The 15167-nt window shown below is 46.8% G+C and overlaps 1 protein-coding gene across 1 annotated transcript; it reads right to left on the bottom strand.

Moving 5' to 3' along the window:
- Positions 1–7524: 7524 nt before the first annotated feature.
- LOC138095877 (cationic amino acid transporter 3-like) lies at positions 7525–12803 on the bottom strand. The gene is given in 12 exon segments (XM_068991818.1): positions 7525–7613; positions 7773–7881; positions 8151–8317; positions 8517–8716; positions 8905–9007; positions 9109–9248; positions 9419–9635; positions 9813–9958; positions 10373–10457; positions 10460–10486; positions 11698–11856; positions 12434–12803. Coding segments are annotated over 12 exon segments (1812 nt in total).
- Positions 12804–15167: the final 2364 nt, after the last annotated feature.

Below are 15167 nucleotides of genomic sequence, written 5' to 3'. Positions count from 1 at the left end.
TTACAATTTATTTCCCTAACTTCCTTTGTGTGGCCCAGAGTCACCAAGGCCACGCCTATCCCAGGCGCTCCTACTTACTTTACAGATGGCTCTAACAATGGCAAAGGAGACATTACTGGTCCTGACAAACGAGAAACTCTAGTTACTTCCCATATCTCGGCTCAGCGGGTGGAGCTAGTAGCAGTAATTACAATACTTGTATCTAAAGAGGAGAAGGCAATGGCACCCCACTCCAGTGCTCTTGCCTGGAAAATCCCATGGATGGAGGAGCCTGGCAGGCTGCAGTCCATGGGGTCGCTGAGGGTCTGACACGACTGAGCGACGTCACTTTCACTTTTCACTTTCATGCATTGGAGAAGGAAATGGCAACCCTCTCCAGTGTTCTTGCCTGGAGAATCCCAGGGACAGGGGAGCCTGCTGTCTATGGGGTCGCACAGAGTTGGACACGACTGAAGCGACTTAGCAGCAGCAGCAGCAGCAGCAGCAGCAGTATCTAAAGATAAGACTCCTACTTAATATTGTTAGTGACTCTGCAATGTTGTTGGAATGACCAAATCTTTTGAGACTACAAAAATTAAACAAGTTAACTTGGAGGAATTATTCCTGTTTCTCCAACTTCAAAAAGCGATTAGTTCCCATTCCTTTCCTTTCCTTTCTTTCTTTATTACACATAGTCGAGCTCACTCTCCCCTCCCTTGGCAATTCTCAGGCTGATCTTTGAACGATGCCCATTTTCAAGCAGGTTTACCAGTCTCATCAACTTCTTCAGCAATCTGCCCAGTCCCTTAGACATCAGTTTAACATTACTAAATCCCAAGCAACACAAATTAGTCAAGCCTATTCTTCCTGTCAGCAAGTTAGTGCTTATCAATATCCACCGCCTGGAGTTCACCCCGGAGGGCTTACTCCAAATAAAATTTGGCAGATGGGTGTAACCCATTTTCCTGAGTTTGGATGCCTTAGCTACCTCCATATTTCTAGTGATACTTATTCTCACATGCTTTGGGCTTCTGCTCATCCTGGTGAAACCATCATTCATGCCCAATGCCATTTATTACCTGCTTTTGCTCATATGGGCATTCCAAAGAAACTTAAAACTGACAACAGGCCCGCTTACATAAATAAAGCTTTTAAAACTTTTTGCTCTCTCGAGTCTATTAGTCACTCTACAGACATCCCATATAACCCGACTGGCCAGGCTACTGTTTAACGAGCACATTATGCTCTTAAAAATCAACTTTTAAAACAAAAAGGGGGACTAGCAGGGACATCTCCACCTGAACGTCTGCATCTGGCTCTCCTAACCTTAAAATTTTTTCACAACAGATGACCAAAAATCCACCCCGTGTGAGAAACACCATTCACATACGCCTTCAGTGCAACACCCACAGGTCTGGTGGAAGGCGCCAGAAGGTGTTCCATGGGAACGGCCAACCACCTCTACCAACCTCGGGTGAGGACGTGGTTATGTCTCAACCATGTCGAGGCTCTTGTTGGATACCAAGCATGTGCCTCAAGCCATACCATGAACCCCCCATTTGCACCACTGGAGATGTGGGATCCCACAGTGAGCATGGCGATGGGTGACCCAGAAGGTCCAGAGGCTACGCACTCATCAGGCACCTCCTGTATCCTGGGGACAACTGAAGAGACTCAGTCAGAAGAGCGAACAGATGCTCCTGCACAGACACTGAAGACCCCCGAGACTGTGCTGCTGGCTATGGTGGCATCAGTCTCTCGGGTGGTAACTAGGACAGATGCTGATTTGTTTTGGACTTGTGTTCCAAACCCTCCATCAGCCTGACCCTTAGCCTGGATTTACCCTTCCCCCACAGTTTGGGCCAATGATTCCCACCGGTTCCCTGATCCTAATGGCACCTCCAGATTTAGTACAAGAAGGAGACTTGCATAATTATTCTGGATTGACCTCCTCCTTGGCACTTTGTGTAGGCAGTGGCTCCAATTGCCTTCATGTCCATACTCAAACTTGGATAAATCTTGTGTCCACATGTGATAATCAAACAGCTCAAATATACACGATATTGGATGGAAGTGTTATAAAAGGCAGGGCCACATGACCTGTAGCCTCTGTCCCGGGATCCACCCATTAGCAGACAAAGTATGGGATGCATCTGAACAGGGGCTGTATTGGGAGGACAGTGTGGTCTGTCATCCTCATCAGATTCGTGTTACATTTCATGATTGGGGACCTCACGGTTGAGTCCTTGGACGCAACTGTACAACCCTGAAATGGCAGTCTGTGCCTGTGCAAAGTAAGACACAAGCATTTGTTCAAAGTTCCAGTCCCAGTGTTCAGCATGAAAGCTGCTCCTAAGATATAATATATTGATACTATACTAAAAACAATCAGGTCCTTTACACGTGCATATTTGAAAGATAGCTCTCCCCTTCTACCCAGTCCATATTTCAGCTGGAAATTACTCTAAAAACAAGGATAACTACACTCTTACAGTGACTGAGAGTCAGACCTTAGGAGTCACTGTGTGTGCCTTTCACACAAGTGTTCTTAGCAGGGAATCCTTATATTAAAAATGAAAATAATATATGGAATGTAACATGTACATCCTGCAGACTGTATCACTGCATAAATCATGCTGTAATACAGTGCAGTTCTGTGCTTGTCCTTCCATGCATGCCCGCTGCCTGGCTTCCGGTTAACTTAACTGAACCTGGGGAGGCAACACCCGGCATGCATTTGATTATCCAGACACTTGATTCCCTGGTGCATTGCACTTAAATGCTTTTTGGGGATGCTGATTGCAGGAATTATATCCTTGTCGTTCTAGTGAATGCTACTGCTGTTGCAACCACTGCCCTGGTAGAGACCGTGCAGACATAGCACGTTGTCAATGACTGGGTACAAAATGCTCCCCATGTGTGGAATACTCAGTTAAGGATTGACACCCGACTTGAATCTGAGTTAGCTGCTACTAAGAACACACTGCTATGGGAGATGGGATGGGAGAACAGATACAGAGCCTACACTTCCCAGCAACAGCTTGTTTTCCACTGGAATGTTACTCATTACTGTGTTACTCCTCTTAAATATAATGACTGGGATTTGGTGAAAAAAAAAAAAAAAAAGAAATCACCTCCAAGGAGCTTGGAGCAACGTGTCACTAGACATCGCCCATCTCCAGCAACAGGTTACTATTACCAGTCAAGCCCACCTTCAGGCCACCCCAGCCTCAGAAGTTCTGACTAAAATCGATTCTTTCCAAAAACTTAACCCTCTAAGTGTAATCAAAGGCTTCGGAGGAGGAAGTCTATGGGGAACCCGAGTACTAATGCTCTTTGTGTTTCACTCCTTCTCATAGTCTGCAGATTCAGCCTCAGATCAATGATAGAGTCCCCTGAGACTCATCTGTTATTGATCACGATGGCCCTGCAGTCAAGACAAAAAGGGGACGATGTTACAGCCTGGCGGAGCAGAGACCAGAACCTGCCCCATGACTGGAGGGTGCAGCGTACCGCACCCCGTGATTGTCCTAGTAAGCAAGCCGAAGGGACATGCTCTCTGCTCTGCGTCACTGCCTGCCCCTGCCTCTGTCTCCATGGAAACAAACCAAGATGTTCCTGATCAACAGCGGGGCCTTAATTTGCCTCCACCTTTATGGTGCGCTGATCAAACTCCCTATTATACCTGTTTCCAAGTGCTCTCATGTGACTTCTGCCAATAAAAGTGCGAGCTGAAAGGAGTCATTTTGTCTTCCTGCCATGGAGAGCAGCAGGGCCCCTGACTCCCCGCTTGCCAAATTATACATGTCTGTCTTTTCATAACTCTGGTCTTTCTCACCCGCTGTGCTGGACATAGCAATTATCGAGCATTCCCTCTATGGATGTATACCCAAAACAAATGGAAATAGCATCTCAAAACAGTGTGCAATATTTGTACACATATGTTCATAGCAGCATTATTCCCCGTAGCTGAAAGACGGAAGCAAACCAAGTGTTCATCCACGAAGGAGTGTGGTCTGTATGTACAGGGGCATATTGTGCAGCCTGAAAAGAAATGATAGGGAATTCTGACTCAAGCTGCAACACTGAGGGGTCTTGAGGACATCAGCTAAGTGACATAAGACAGTCACACACACACACACACACACACACACATATTATATGATATCACTTCTATGAAGTACCCAGAGTAGTCAAATTCATAGAGACAGAAAGTAGCATGGTAGTTGGTCTGGGGCTTTGGTGAAGAGGAGAATGGGAAGTAATTGCTAAATGGGGACACAGTTTCAGTTTTATAAGATGAAAAGTTTTCTAGAGGTTGGTTGCTCAACAATGTAAATACGTTTTACTGAACACTCTGAAACGGTTAAGGTAGTAAATTTTATGTCATGTGTATTTTAACAACCGTTTAACAAAATTGCTGCCAGTGATAAATAATAGAGAGAGCTTCACAGAGTTGCTGGGTATAATGTATTGCAAGGTGGTTTAATATAAATCACCATGACGGCCTCCTCCAAGGGTACCAAAACCCGCAGGTTAAGTCTCTGATGGTCTCCTCCATATTCAAGGAGGAGGAGCCCCTAATTATGGGATGCCGACAGCATACAGGAGACTGAAATGAAGTGGCCCGCATATAATAAATCCTCTATGTGGGCAATCTTTGATATTGTTTGAACTCCAGACAAAAAAAGAGCATCCAGACCTGATCCTGTCTCCCACACCTAACCTGTTTCCCCTCAACACAAACTTACACAGCTTCCAGCTCCTGCTTTCATCTGGAAAATGGGTCTCTCCACCCTCAGTCAGGGGCTGGGCTGACCCCCCTGCACTCTGGGGTTGCAGAGGTCTCTCTGGGAGGATGTGAACTCAGCACCCAGTCTCCTACAGGAGAGCATGACCCAAGACTTACTGGATCCTTGGAGCAGAGCCAGGAGCACTGGGTCAGTCAGGGAGGCCGAGTTTAGCCGTGCAGGGCAGGAGCTGAGACATCTCCAAGAACCGAAGTGGGGAGTCCTGAGCACAGAAGACAGTCCTGAACCCCTGAGTTGTTGGGGTGGAGATGGGGCTGGGTGGATAGGGAGTATCTACAGAGTTGCTATCAGCTTGACTCCTCTGTGGTTACCCTCAGGGGAGGTTCCACAATTTTTTTTGTGTGGTAAAATACACATAACATAAAATTGACTAGTTTAATCATTTTAAGTGTGTAGTTCAGTCACATTAAATGCATTCACTTTTTGTGCAACCGAACTCCAGGACTTTTTCCATTTGGCAAAACTGAAACTCTGTACCCATTCAACAGAATTCCCTCCTGGGAATTCCATTCCCAGTTTCTGGCAGTCACCCTTCTACTCTCTGTCTCTATGAGTCTGACAACTCCAGGTTCTTCAGTTCAGTGGAATGAGACAGTATATGTCCTTTCTGGACAGGCTTATTTTATGTAGAAGAATGTCCGCTAGGATCCATGCTGTAGCATGTGTTAGGATCCCCTTCCTTTTTAACGCTGAATAACACTCTACTGTGGGCCCATATCACATGGACTTAGCCATGCTTTGGTCAATGGGCACTTGGTTAGCTTTCGTGTTTTATTGTGAGAAATGCTGCTATGAACATGGGTGTACAAATGCCTCTTCCAGAGTGTGGTTCCAATTTTTCTGAGTTCATCCTCAAAGGTAGAATTGCTGGATCATGTGGATCTAAGATTTTTGCCTGCTTATGATGGAGAAAATGTTGACATATTGAAATATGAGGAAGTCAATTTGACGTATGCCTGGCTCAGCTGGAACTTTGTATGAATTAAAGCAGCCTGTCAGACCCTCACAGCTCATCTTCTTTAACCACTGAGGTAAAGAACATCTGTTTTGAAGATAAGAATGAGCAACTCCCTTCTCATGGCATCCGTGTTAACACTTCCTGGAAGATAAGGTTCCTTTCCCAGCCATCAGCATACAGTTCGTTGCCTCACTGTCTATGTACTCAGTCTACCTCTTTGGAAATCTTGATGGAATACACCCTGTAAGATTGATGTGTGTTCTTTGTTTGGGTGAAGTATAAGATGATGCTGGAAACTGTGCTTCAATGGAGCAGTTCCCCAGAGCTATCTGAGAGTCTGTCTCCCAGACTATAGTCCTCATTTTGGCTCAAATAAAACTCTTGCTCATTCCCATTATATTGATTATTTTCACAGATACTTCAATTCATATGATCATCAAGGACCCTGGGAAGATAGGGCTATAAATCTGGGGAACCCACTCAAACCCTGCTCCCACCCAGTCTCTCTTATACTGCTTGACTCCCCACAGTCTTCACATAATCTGAGACACTCCAGTGTGGGGGGACCCCAACCCTAGCTAGACCCCAACTAGGAGAAGGGGAGCTTACCATCTCTGATGTGAATTCAAGCAACAAAAGCATTTAATGAGCATCATGCTTGCGTCCAGCCTTGCATGAAGGGATGGAAGGGGATAAAGGGGATGTGACTTGGTCCCCTTCTTCAAGGAGCTCTGTTTGCTGGGAGAGCTGAGCACAGAGGTAGAGAAATGACACTTGATCTAGGAGGTCAGGAGCGCTGCTCCTCATGAAAGAAAACCTGGAACAGGAAGTGGAGGGGTGAAGCAGGGATGGGGGTACTGGTGAAGGGCTGGCTAGATTCTGACCTGCATCGAGTGACCCACATGCTAAAACACTGGGCATACACCTTCATAATGCAACTTAGATGTAGTGGTGGACTGTTAGATTAACCTATATAAAAAATTGAAATAGTTGATGTAAAATACTTAAAAGTTTTTTTTAAAAAAAGCCAGCCACACAAGATGTAATGGAGTGGCTTATGCTGTAGTGGAGAGCTTAGGTCTTTTTTTAGGCTGAGTAGTTGTTTCCTATGTGCAGGTTAGTATTTTTATTTCTTCCTCTGGTTGCTGATTACATTGTGATAATTTCCTGGTGAAAATGTATCTTGCTGCACCCTTATGAAGCTGGCACTTTTCTGTATACATATGATATTTTAGGATATTCCTAGTGGCTCAGATGGTAAAGCGTCTGTCTACAGTGCAGGAGACCTGGGTTCGATCCCTGGGTTGGGAAGATCCCCTGGAGAAGGAAATGGCAATCCACTCCAGGACTATTGCCTGGAAAATCCCATGGACAGAGGAGCCTGGTAGGCTACAGCCATGGGGTTGCAAAGAGTCAGACATGACTGAGCGACTTCACTTCTTCACTTCACATGATATTTTAAAAAGCTTACATAAAAATTGCAAGACTTTAGGAATTCCCTAGAGGCCCAGTGGTTAGGACTTGGTGATTTCAGTCCTGTGGCCCTGGGGTTCATTCTCTGGTCGGGGAACTAAGCTCCCATAAGCTATGCTTTGCAGCCAAAAAAATGTGCAGTATTTAAAGTTGCTTTGTCTGTTGGCGAAAAATTCATGGCTGTAAATGCATCCCACATTCATACTCCATAGAGGCTCAGAGCAGATCCTCCAGTGCATGGAGGGATTCCATACAGCCTCTACTTCCTGCGGTTAAGATGACCCAGCACCAGGGATGTTTTTGTCAAGTCTGGGAGGTGGAGCCTGGTGGCTGTTGCTCATTGTTCTCCTCCAGGCTGTGTCGGATCCCATATCCAAAGTATATGACAGATCCTAGTAGGGAAATGAGATGATGAGAAGGAAAAGTAGGTGCTCTCCCCCCTTATAAATGCCCAATAGGCCTCCTATCATAGCACAGTTTAGGGAGTGGTGGCAGGAAAAGGATTAGGTTCAGTCACTCAAGAGGTTCTATTTTCCAAGGAAGCCTCTTACCAATCGCTGCCCAGATGCCGAATAGGGCCCAGGTCCCAGAGGTCATCTGCATCATCAGGGAAACGTTCACGAAGATGCTCACCAGTGGGAGGACAGGCAGAGCAGGGACCTGTGGGCAGAGTCAGTTCATCCCTGAACACAGCCCAGACGTCTGAAAGGGAGACCTTACCCCATGTGGATGGGAGATTCCATTATTACTGGGGATGTGTTCAGTGCCTCTTAGACTGGATTTGTAAAGCATTGAGTGTGGATCAGGGAAGAGTTCAGTGGTTTCAGTAACTCCCCTTCTTCCCTGGTCCAGCGAAGGATGTTTAGACCTCAAAGCATGCAGACTTCATAAACTAAAGGTGGACATTTGGGGCACATAAGGTCACCTACTTTAAAATAAAGATAAGTGGGGTCCTGGGGCTGCCTCCAGATGATGATCGTGACCCCAGTGATGAGCAGCAGCAGCAGCACAGCCACTGTTGTGAGCACGGGGTCTCCAGAGAACAACTGGCTGGGCCACTGGGCCAGGACCAGGCTCAGGATGCTCAGCAGGAGAACTGCAAGGGTCAAGGAGGAGGAGAACAGGCTGGACTCCAGAAGACAAAGATGTCAGAACCTCGGGTCACACCCCTCCCCAGGCTGCCCACATCAGGAAGGGCCATCGTATCTCCAAGTGTCCTCATCAATGAAAAAGGTACATTTCCACCCTACCCTGCCAATATGAGAATACCATCAAAAAGAAATCCTGCTGCTCACCAAGCAGGGAAGCACATCCATAGACAATCTGCCCAGATTTCCGGGTGGGGATGGTGCTGGTAGGGAACCACAGAGTCTTTAGAATGTTTGCAGTTCCTGCTTCAGGCTCAGAGTTCAAAGGACTTCCTTCAACCTCAGACTTCATCTCAATTTTGTCTTCTGTATTCTCCTTCTTGCTTAAGATCTGATCTGGCTGGTATCTGAATTAGAGGTATTATAGCAATAATAAGAGCAGCACCTACTCATCCAACATTGGACAATCTAATCTATCTATTCCCAGCTAAGTGGACCAGGACATTTAGAAAGCAGCAAGAAGGCAGCGGACGATTACCTCCCCATCAATCTCCAAGAGCCCAAAGCCCCCAGTCAAGGTGTAGTGGGGTCTCACCTGAGGACAAGCACAGAAAAAACCACCAGGGAATAAGCAAGCAGGGTCCCAACAGATACAAGATCCACAAGATCCGTGAATTCGAACAGTAATGCCATGACCGCTGGAGTGACGACATAGACAAGGTGGGGGGGGGGGGAGAGTGAGTAGCTGCTACACGTTTGGGAAGCTGATTCAGAGAAGGAGTAGGTTCTTTTTATTCACCTGCAATGTTTCCAGAAGCCATGATGGCCGTGACGGGGGTGCCTGTGTGGCCATAGATCCAGGCAAGTCCCCGGAAAAGGAGCCCATCCTTTGCCATTGCCCAGATCAACCGAGGCATGGTGAACATGGTACCCAGGAGGCTGGGAGAGAAAATGGGGACGTGTGAGAGGACGTGGAGAAGCAGGAGAGGCCAGGTCATCCTCTCCCTGGTCTATATGGGGTAAGGTGTCTTTCTCTCTTGTCTCTCAATCCCAAGGGCTGGGATACCCTAGCATCTGACAGTAGATGGGTTGAAAACCACAACACTGACCTGGATGTAAGAGCACAGAGGGTGCCAATAGCCACAAAGTATCTGGCAGGGCCCCAGCCTACGTGGAGAAAAGCCTGCAGCAAGGGGCTCTGGGGCTGAATCTGGTAGTAGGGCACCATGAGGGTGAGTGCCGCTGAGACTCCAAAATATGCCAAAAAGCAGATGAAGAGAGAAGTCATGATGCTGAAGGGGATGGGATGCTGAGGATTTAGGGCTTCTCCCCGTGCAGGAAGGGCGGAAATGCCGAGTCAGGAAAACATACTGGGATGAAAGCACAAAATCAAATTCCCTCTTGAATCTTCAAGAAACAGGCTAACCTACTACCAACCCCTGCACCCAAGAGAAGCCCAAACTGTGCCCATCCCTCTGGTGGGACACACCGTGATCACGTTACCTCTCGCGGCAATGGAATCAAAACCAAGAGATGCGTAGAAACATGTAGCTGCCCCGTGGAGAATTCCTTCAAAGCCAAAGGGCATGAACCCTCCGGAACCCAGAGGGTCCAAGCTATGGTGAGAGAAGGAATGAGGAAGGACATGGCTGAGATGTGTTGAGCCATCTCTACTGGACTCCGCCCTTAATACCACGAATCCTGGACCCTCATCACTTGGATCCATCAGCCCAGGTCTCTTTGTGGTTGTTTTGTCATTAAGCCGTGTCCGACTCTTTTGCACCCCCCTGGACTGTAGCCCTCTAAGCTCCTCTGTCCATAGGATATCCCAGGCAAGAATACCAGAGTGGGTTGCCATTTCCTTCTCCAGGGGATCTTCCCAACCCAGGGATCAAACTCAGGCCTCTGGCATTGGCAGGCAGATTCTTTACCACTGCGCCACCAGGGAAGCCCTGGTCTTTTAGTCTTCATATTTCCGGCTCTGCACCACCTCCCCCAACTGTTGCTACGGGCAAGAGTACCGTTCCAAACTATAAGCGTCAGTGGATCCAGATGTGTGCAGCTTGTAGTCCTGTTCTGTGAGCTCCCAGTTGCGCAGGTCTCCTTTAACGAAGCCAGAGAGGATGACAAAGCTGAGAACCAAAAGGTCGACTCGCGAGCTCCCAGGACCAGTACTCCTGTGGGAAAGATGGAATATGAGACATCCAAAATAGCTAAACCCACAGTCACAGAAAGCAGACTAGTGGTTGTCAGGGGTTATGGAGTTAGTGGTGGTGGACGAATGGACAGTGACTGCTCAGTGGATATGGCGTTTCCTTTCGAGGTGATAAATATATTTGGAACCAGGTGAGGGTGACTGTTAGCTAACATTGTGAATGTACTAAGTCCCACTGACCTGCATACTTTAAGGTCATTAATTTCTTACTGTGACAATCATCTCATAACATATACCTCTACTGAATTGGCATGTTAAATCCAAATCTACCAAACATCAGCTTGAATTTGTACAGTGTTGCATTTATAGCTCAATAAAGCTGGGGAAAATAGTATGTTTAATTTTATGCTATGTTATTTTCTTCTCAATTAATAATACATCTTTGTAAGGTCTCAGTCAGTTCAGTTCAGTTCAGTCACTCAGTAGTGTCTGACTCTTTGCGACCCCATGAACCGCAGCACACCAGGCCTCCCTGTCCATCACCAACTCCCGCAGTTTACCCAAACTCATGTCCATTGAGTCGGGGATGCCATCCAACCATCTCATCCTCTGTTGTCCCCTTCTCCTCCCACCTTCAATTTTTCTCAGCATCAGGGTCTTTTCAAATGAGTCAGCTCTTTGCATCAGGTGGCCAAAGTATTGGAGTTTCAGCTTCAACATCAGTCCTCCAATGAACACCCAGGACTGATCTCCTTCAGAATGGACTGGTTGGATCTCCTTGCAGTCCAAGGGACTCTCAAGAGTCTTCTCCAACACCACAGTTCAAAAGCATCAATTCTTTGGCACTCAGCCTTCTTTATAGTTCAACTCTCAATAAGATCTCAGTAAATGATTTTCAGCTGGGGTTGACTTTGTACGCCAAGTGACATTTGACAATGTCTGGGGACATCATGATTTTCACAGTTTAGGAGGTGTGTGTGACTGGTATCTCGTGAGTAAAGTTCAGAGTTGCTACTCAACATCCAGTGAATGATGAGCTTTTCTAAAAAACCCAAATTGCATGCCCCCACACCTATGAATGATCAAGCCCCAACAGTCAGAGGTACCAAGAATGGAATGTCTTGCCTTCTTGTCTTTCATATCACAGACCTCCATCATTTTGCCACCCCAAGGCTTTCTCACCCCAGCTTCTGCTCTGCACCCCACTCTTTGCATCCTATCACCCCCTCTCACCTGTGAGCAGCAGCACCAGGCCCAGGGCGACAAAGTCTGCATAGGTGGGCAGGAAGTAGGGCACATGCAGAGAGAGAGTTCCCTGTAACCCCTGAGAGATGTGGTTCCCAGTCAGGCTGTCCAAGGCGGAGCTCCAGCCCCGGGCTATACAGGCGGTGCCTGCAGTGGCAGAAGAAGGAACATTGCTGGCAAACATAAACTGATGCCTAGTATGGGCCATGGCCTATATTTTGTTTTGGAGGAACCCAAACAAAATACCTGACCTCAAAGAGTTTCTTTTCATGGGTTGGCATGGGAATACGCAGACAATTCACAAAATAGATCAACTATTTAATATGCTAGGAGGAGATTAACGTTATGTAAGAAAACGTAACAAGAAGTTGGGACCAGGAGGGCTGGAAGGTGTGGATTCAAATTTTAAAGCTGGATGTAAAGGAAAATTCCATGAAAGAAAGAGTTGAGCAGAGACTTCAGTATGGTGAGGGGATGAGCCTGTGGGTCATGCCTCCCTCTTAGCCACTGCCTAGAGTCCCCTTTCCTTGTGGGCTCTTGGTCCATCATTTAAGGAAAGCAGGGGAGAGCTGAGAACAATGAAGTTGTGGAGTTTACCTGCCACTATCACCCACTTCCCCCTACAAGGTGCATAATCAAATTCTCATGAAAGAGTGAAGACCTAAACCCCACCTCCTAGAACCTGATCTTAAGCCCCATACTCTCCTCCAATCCATCCTCTCACCGATGACCAAGGACAGGATGAGGTTCCAGCCAGTGATGAAGGCACAGAGTTGTCCCATGGTAATGTAGCTGTAGAGATACGCAGAACTGGAGCCTGGGACCCGGGCCCCAAACTCTGCATAGCAGAGCCCAGACAACACACAGGACAGGCCCGCCACCAGGAAGCAGATGACAGTCGCTGGTCCAGCTCTCACTTTGGCCACTGCACCAACCAGGATGTACACGCCAGCTCCCAGGGTTCTGCCCACACCCAAGGCCACCAGGTCGAGGGTGTTGAGATGGGCTTCGGGACTCTCAGACTCTGCTCTGGCCTCCAGCGGCCGCCTGTGAGCCAGCTTCTGACTAAACTGGCGCACATACTGCTGCAGCATCCGAGATGTAGCTGACATGTTCCAATCTGCTGAGAAAGTAAGACACGAAGCCATCAAGAAGGTCCATCTGCCACTGGCCCTGGGAGTCCAATTCCACAGAGCAATGGAGTGTTTAGGAGCAGTTGGTCAAAAGACACATTGAGCAAGTCTTCCGTGTCTGAGCTTTGGATTGTTAAACTCAGGGAAGACTTTTAATATGTTTCAAAGTTACTGGAAGTGTAAGAGGATTGAGGGGAAGAAAATATGTTGCATCAAAATGTGCCACAGTACTGAACTGGACGCTTAAAATATTTTAAGATGGCAAATTTTATGCTCTGTGGCGTTCACTTCTGTTTTCCTAAATTGCTGCCATGGTAAATAATAGAGCCAATTTCACAGAGGGTTGTAGCAAACTTGATGGTAACTTAATATAAATCACCACACAGTCGTCTCTGCAGTCACCAAAACCTGGGGATTCTCAAGTCATTTATGTCGTCCCTGTATCCACAGAGGAGGAACCCACAGATACAGAGGGTCAACAGTATACAGGAGACTGACATCAGTATTCACATCACAAACCCCGTATAAGGGGAATCTTCACTATTGTTTGAGCACCAGTCAAAAAAGAGTCACAGCCTGCGGACTTGATCTAACCCCCCAAATCCCACAAACACAGACAGGTTCCAGCTCCTGTTTTCATCTAGAAAATGGGTCTCTCCACCCTCAGGCTGGAGCCGGGCTGACCCCCCACACTCTGGGGTTGCAAAGGTCTCTTTTGAAGGATGTGAACTCAGTGCCCAGTCTCCCACAGAAGAGGCTGACTGGAGACTTACTGGATCCTTGGAGCAGAGCCTGGAGCACTGGGTCAGTCAGGGAGGCTGAGGTTAAGCCGTGCGGGGCTGGAGCTGAGACTTCTCCAAGAACCGAAGCGGGGAGTCCTGAGCGCAGAAGACAGTCCTCACCCCTGGGTTGTTGGGGTGGAGATGGGGCTGGCTGGGTGGGGACCATCTGCCGTGTTGCTATCAGCCCTGACTCTTCTGTGGTAACCCTCAGGGGGTGGTTCCAAGATGGTTTGTGTGTGTGTGTGTGTGTGTGTGTGTGTGTGTGTGTATGCGTGTTTGTTAAAAGACATATAACATAAAATTGACTAGTTTAATCATTTTAAGTGTGAGGATCAGTCACGTAGGGCTTCCCTGATGGCTGAGCTGGTAAAGAATCTGCCTTCAACGCAGGAGACCTGGGTTCAATCCCTGGGTTGGCCAGATTCTCTGGAGAAGGGAACAGCTACCCACTCCAGTATTCTGGCCTGGAGAATTCCATGGACATAGTCCATGGGATAGCAAAGAGTCAGACAGGACTGAGCGACTTCCACTTTTCAGTCAAGTTTTTTTGTGCAAACAAACCAGGACTTCTTCTGACGAAACTGAAATTCTACCCATTCAGCAACAACCCCTCTTTCTCCTTTCCCAGTTCCTGTAATTACTCTTCTACTTTCTGTCTCTATGAATCCGGGCACTCTAGGGACTTCATTTCAGTAGAATCGATCAATATTGGTCCTTTCCTGGAAGGCTGATTTTACTTGGTAGAGTGTTCACCAGGTTCATTCATGTTGTACCATGTGTTAGAATCCCCTTCATTTTTTTTTTAATTTTAATTTTTACTTTATTTTACTTTACAATACTGTATTGGTTTTGCCATATCCCCTTCGTTTTTAATGCTTAAGAATTTTCTATTGTGGGCACATACCACATTGGCTTACCCATTTTTTTTTTTTTTTTTTGATCAGTGAGCACTTGGGCTGCTTTCATGCTTTATTTATTGTGAAAAACGCTGCTATGAACAGGAGTGTAAAAATATCTCTTCCAGAGTGTGTCTTCAGTTCTCTTGGGTGTAGCCTCAGAAGTAGAATTGCTGGATCTTATAGTTCTAGGATTTTTATCTGCTTGTGATAGAGAAAATGTTCACATATTGAGGTATGGGGAACTCAATTTGTCTTACACACGGTTCAGTCTGAACTGTGTGTGAACTAAGACAGCCTGTCGGACCCCCACAGCACATCTTCTTTAACCACTGAGCTAAAGAGCATCTGTTTTGAAGATAAGGATGATAATTTCCTTATGGCATTCATGTCAACACCCCCTGGAAGATAAGATTCCCTGCCCAGACGCCAGGGTCCTATAGTCTCCCTACGTACTAAGTCTGTCTCTTGAAACTTTGAAGGAATGTACCCTGTTATATGTTCTTTGGATGAGGATAAGAATGTGCTGAAAACCCTGCTTTAATGGAGCAGTTAGAGCTATTTCTGAGTCTGTCCCCCAGACTCTAATACTTGTTTTGGTTCAAACAAAACATTCCTGTTCCCACTAGAGATTGTTTATTTTCACG

The sequence above is a fragment of the Capricornis sumatraensis genome, chromosome 20 (assembly GCF_032405125.1).
Source record: "Capricornis sumatraensis isolate serow.1 chromosome 20, serow.2, whole genome shotgun sequence".
Lineage (NCBI taxonomy): Eukaryota > Metazoa > Chordata > Mammalia > Artiodactyla > Bovidae > Capricornis > Capricornis sumatraensis.
The sequence above is the reverse complement of the archived record's forward strand: the minus strand, read 5'-3'. Positions and strand labels throughout refer to the sequence as shown.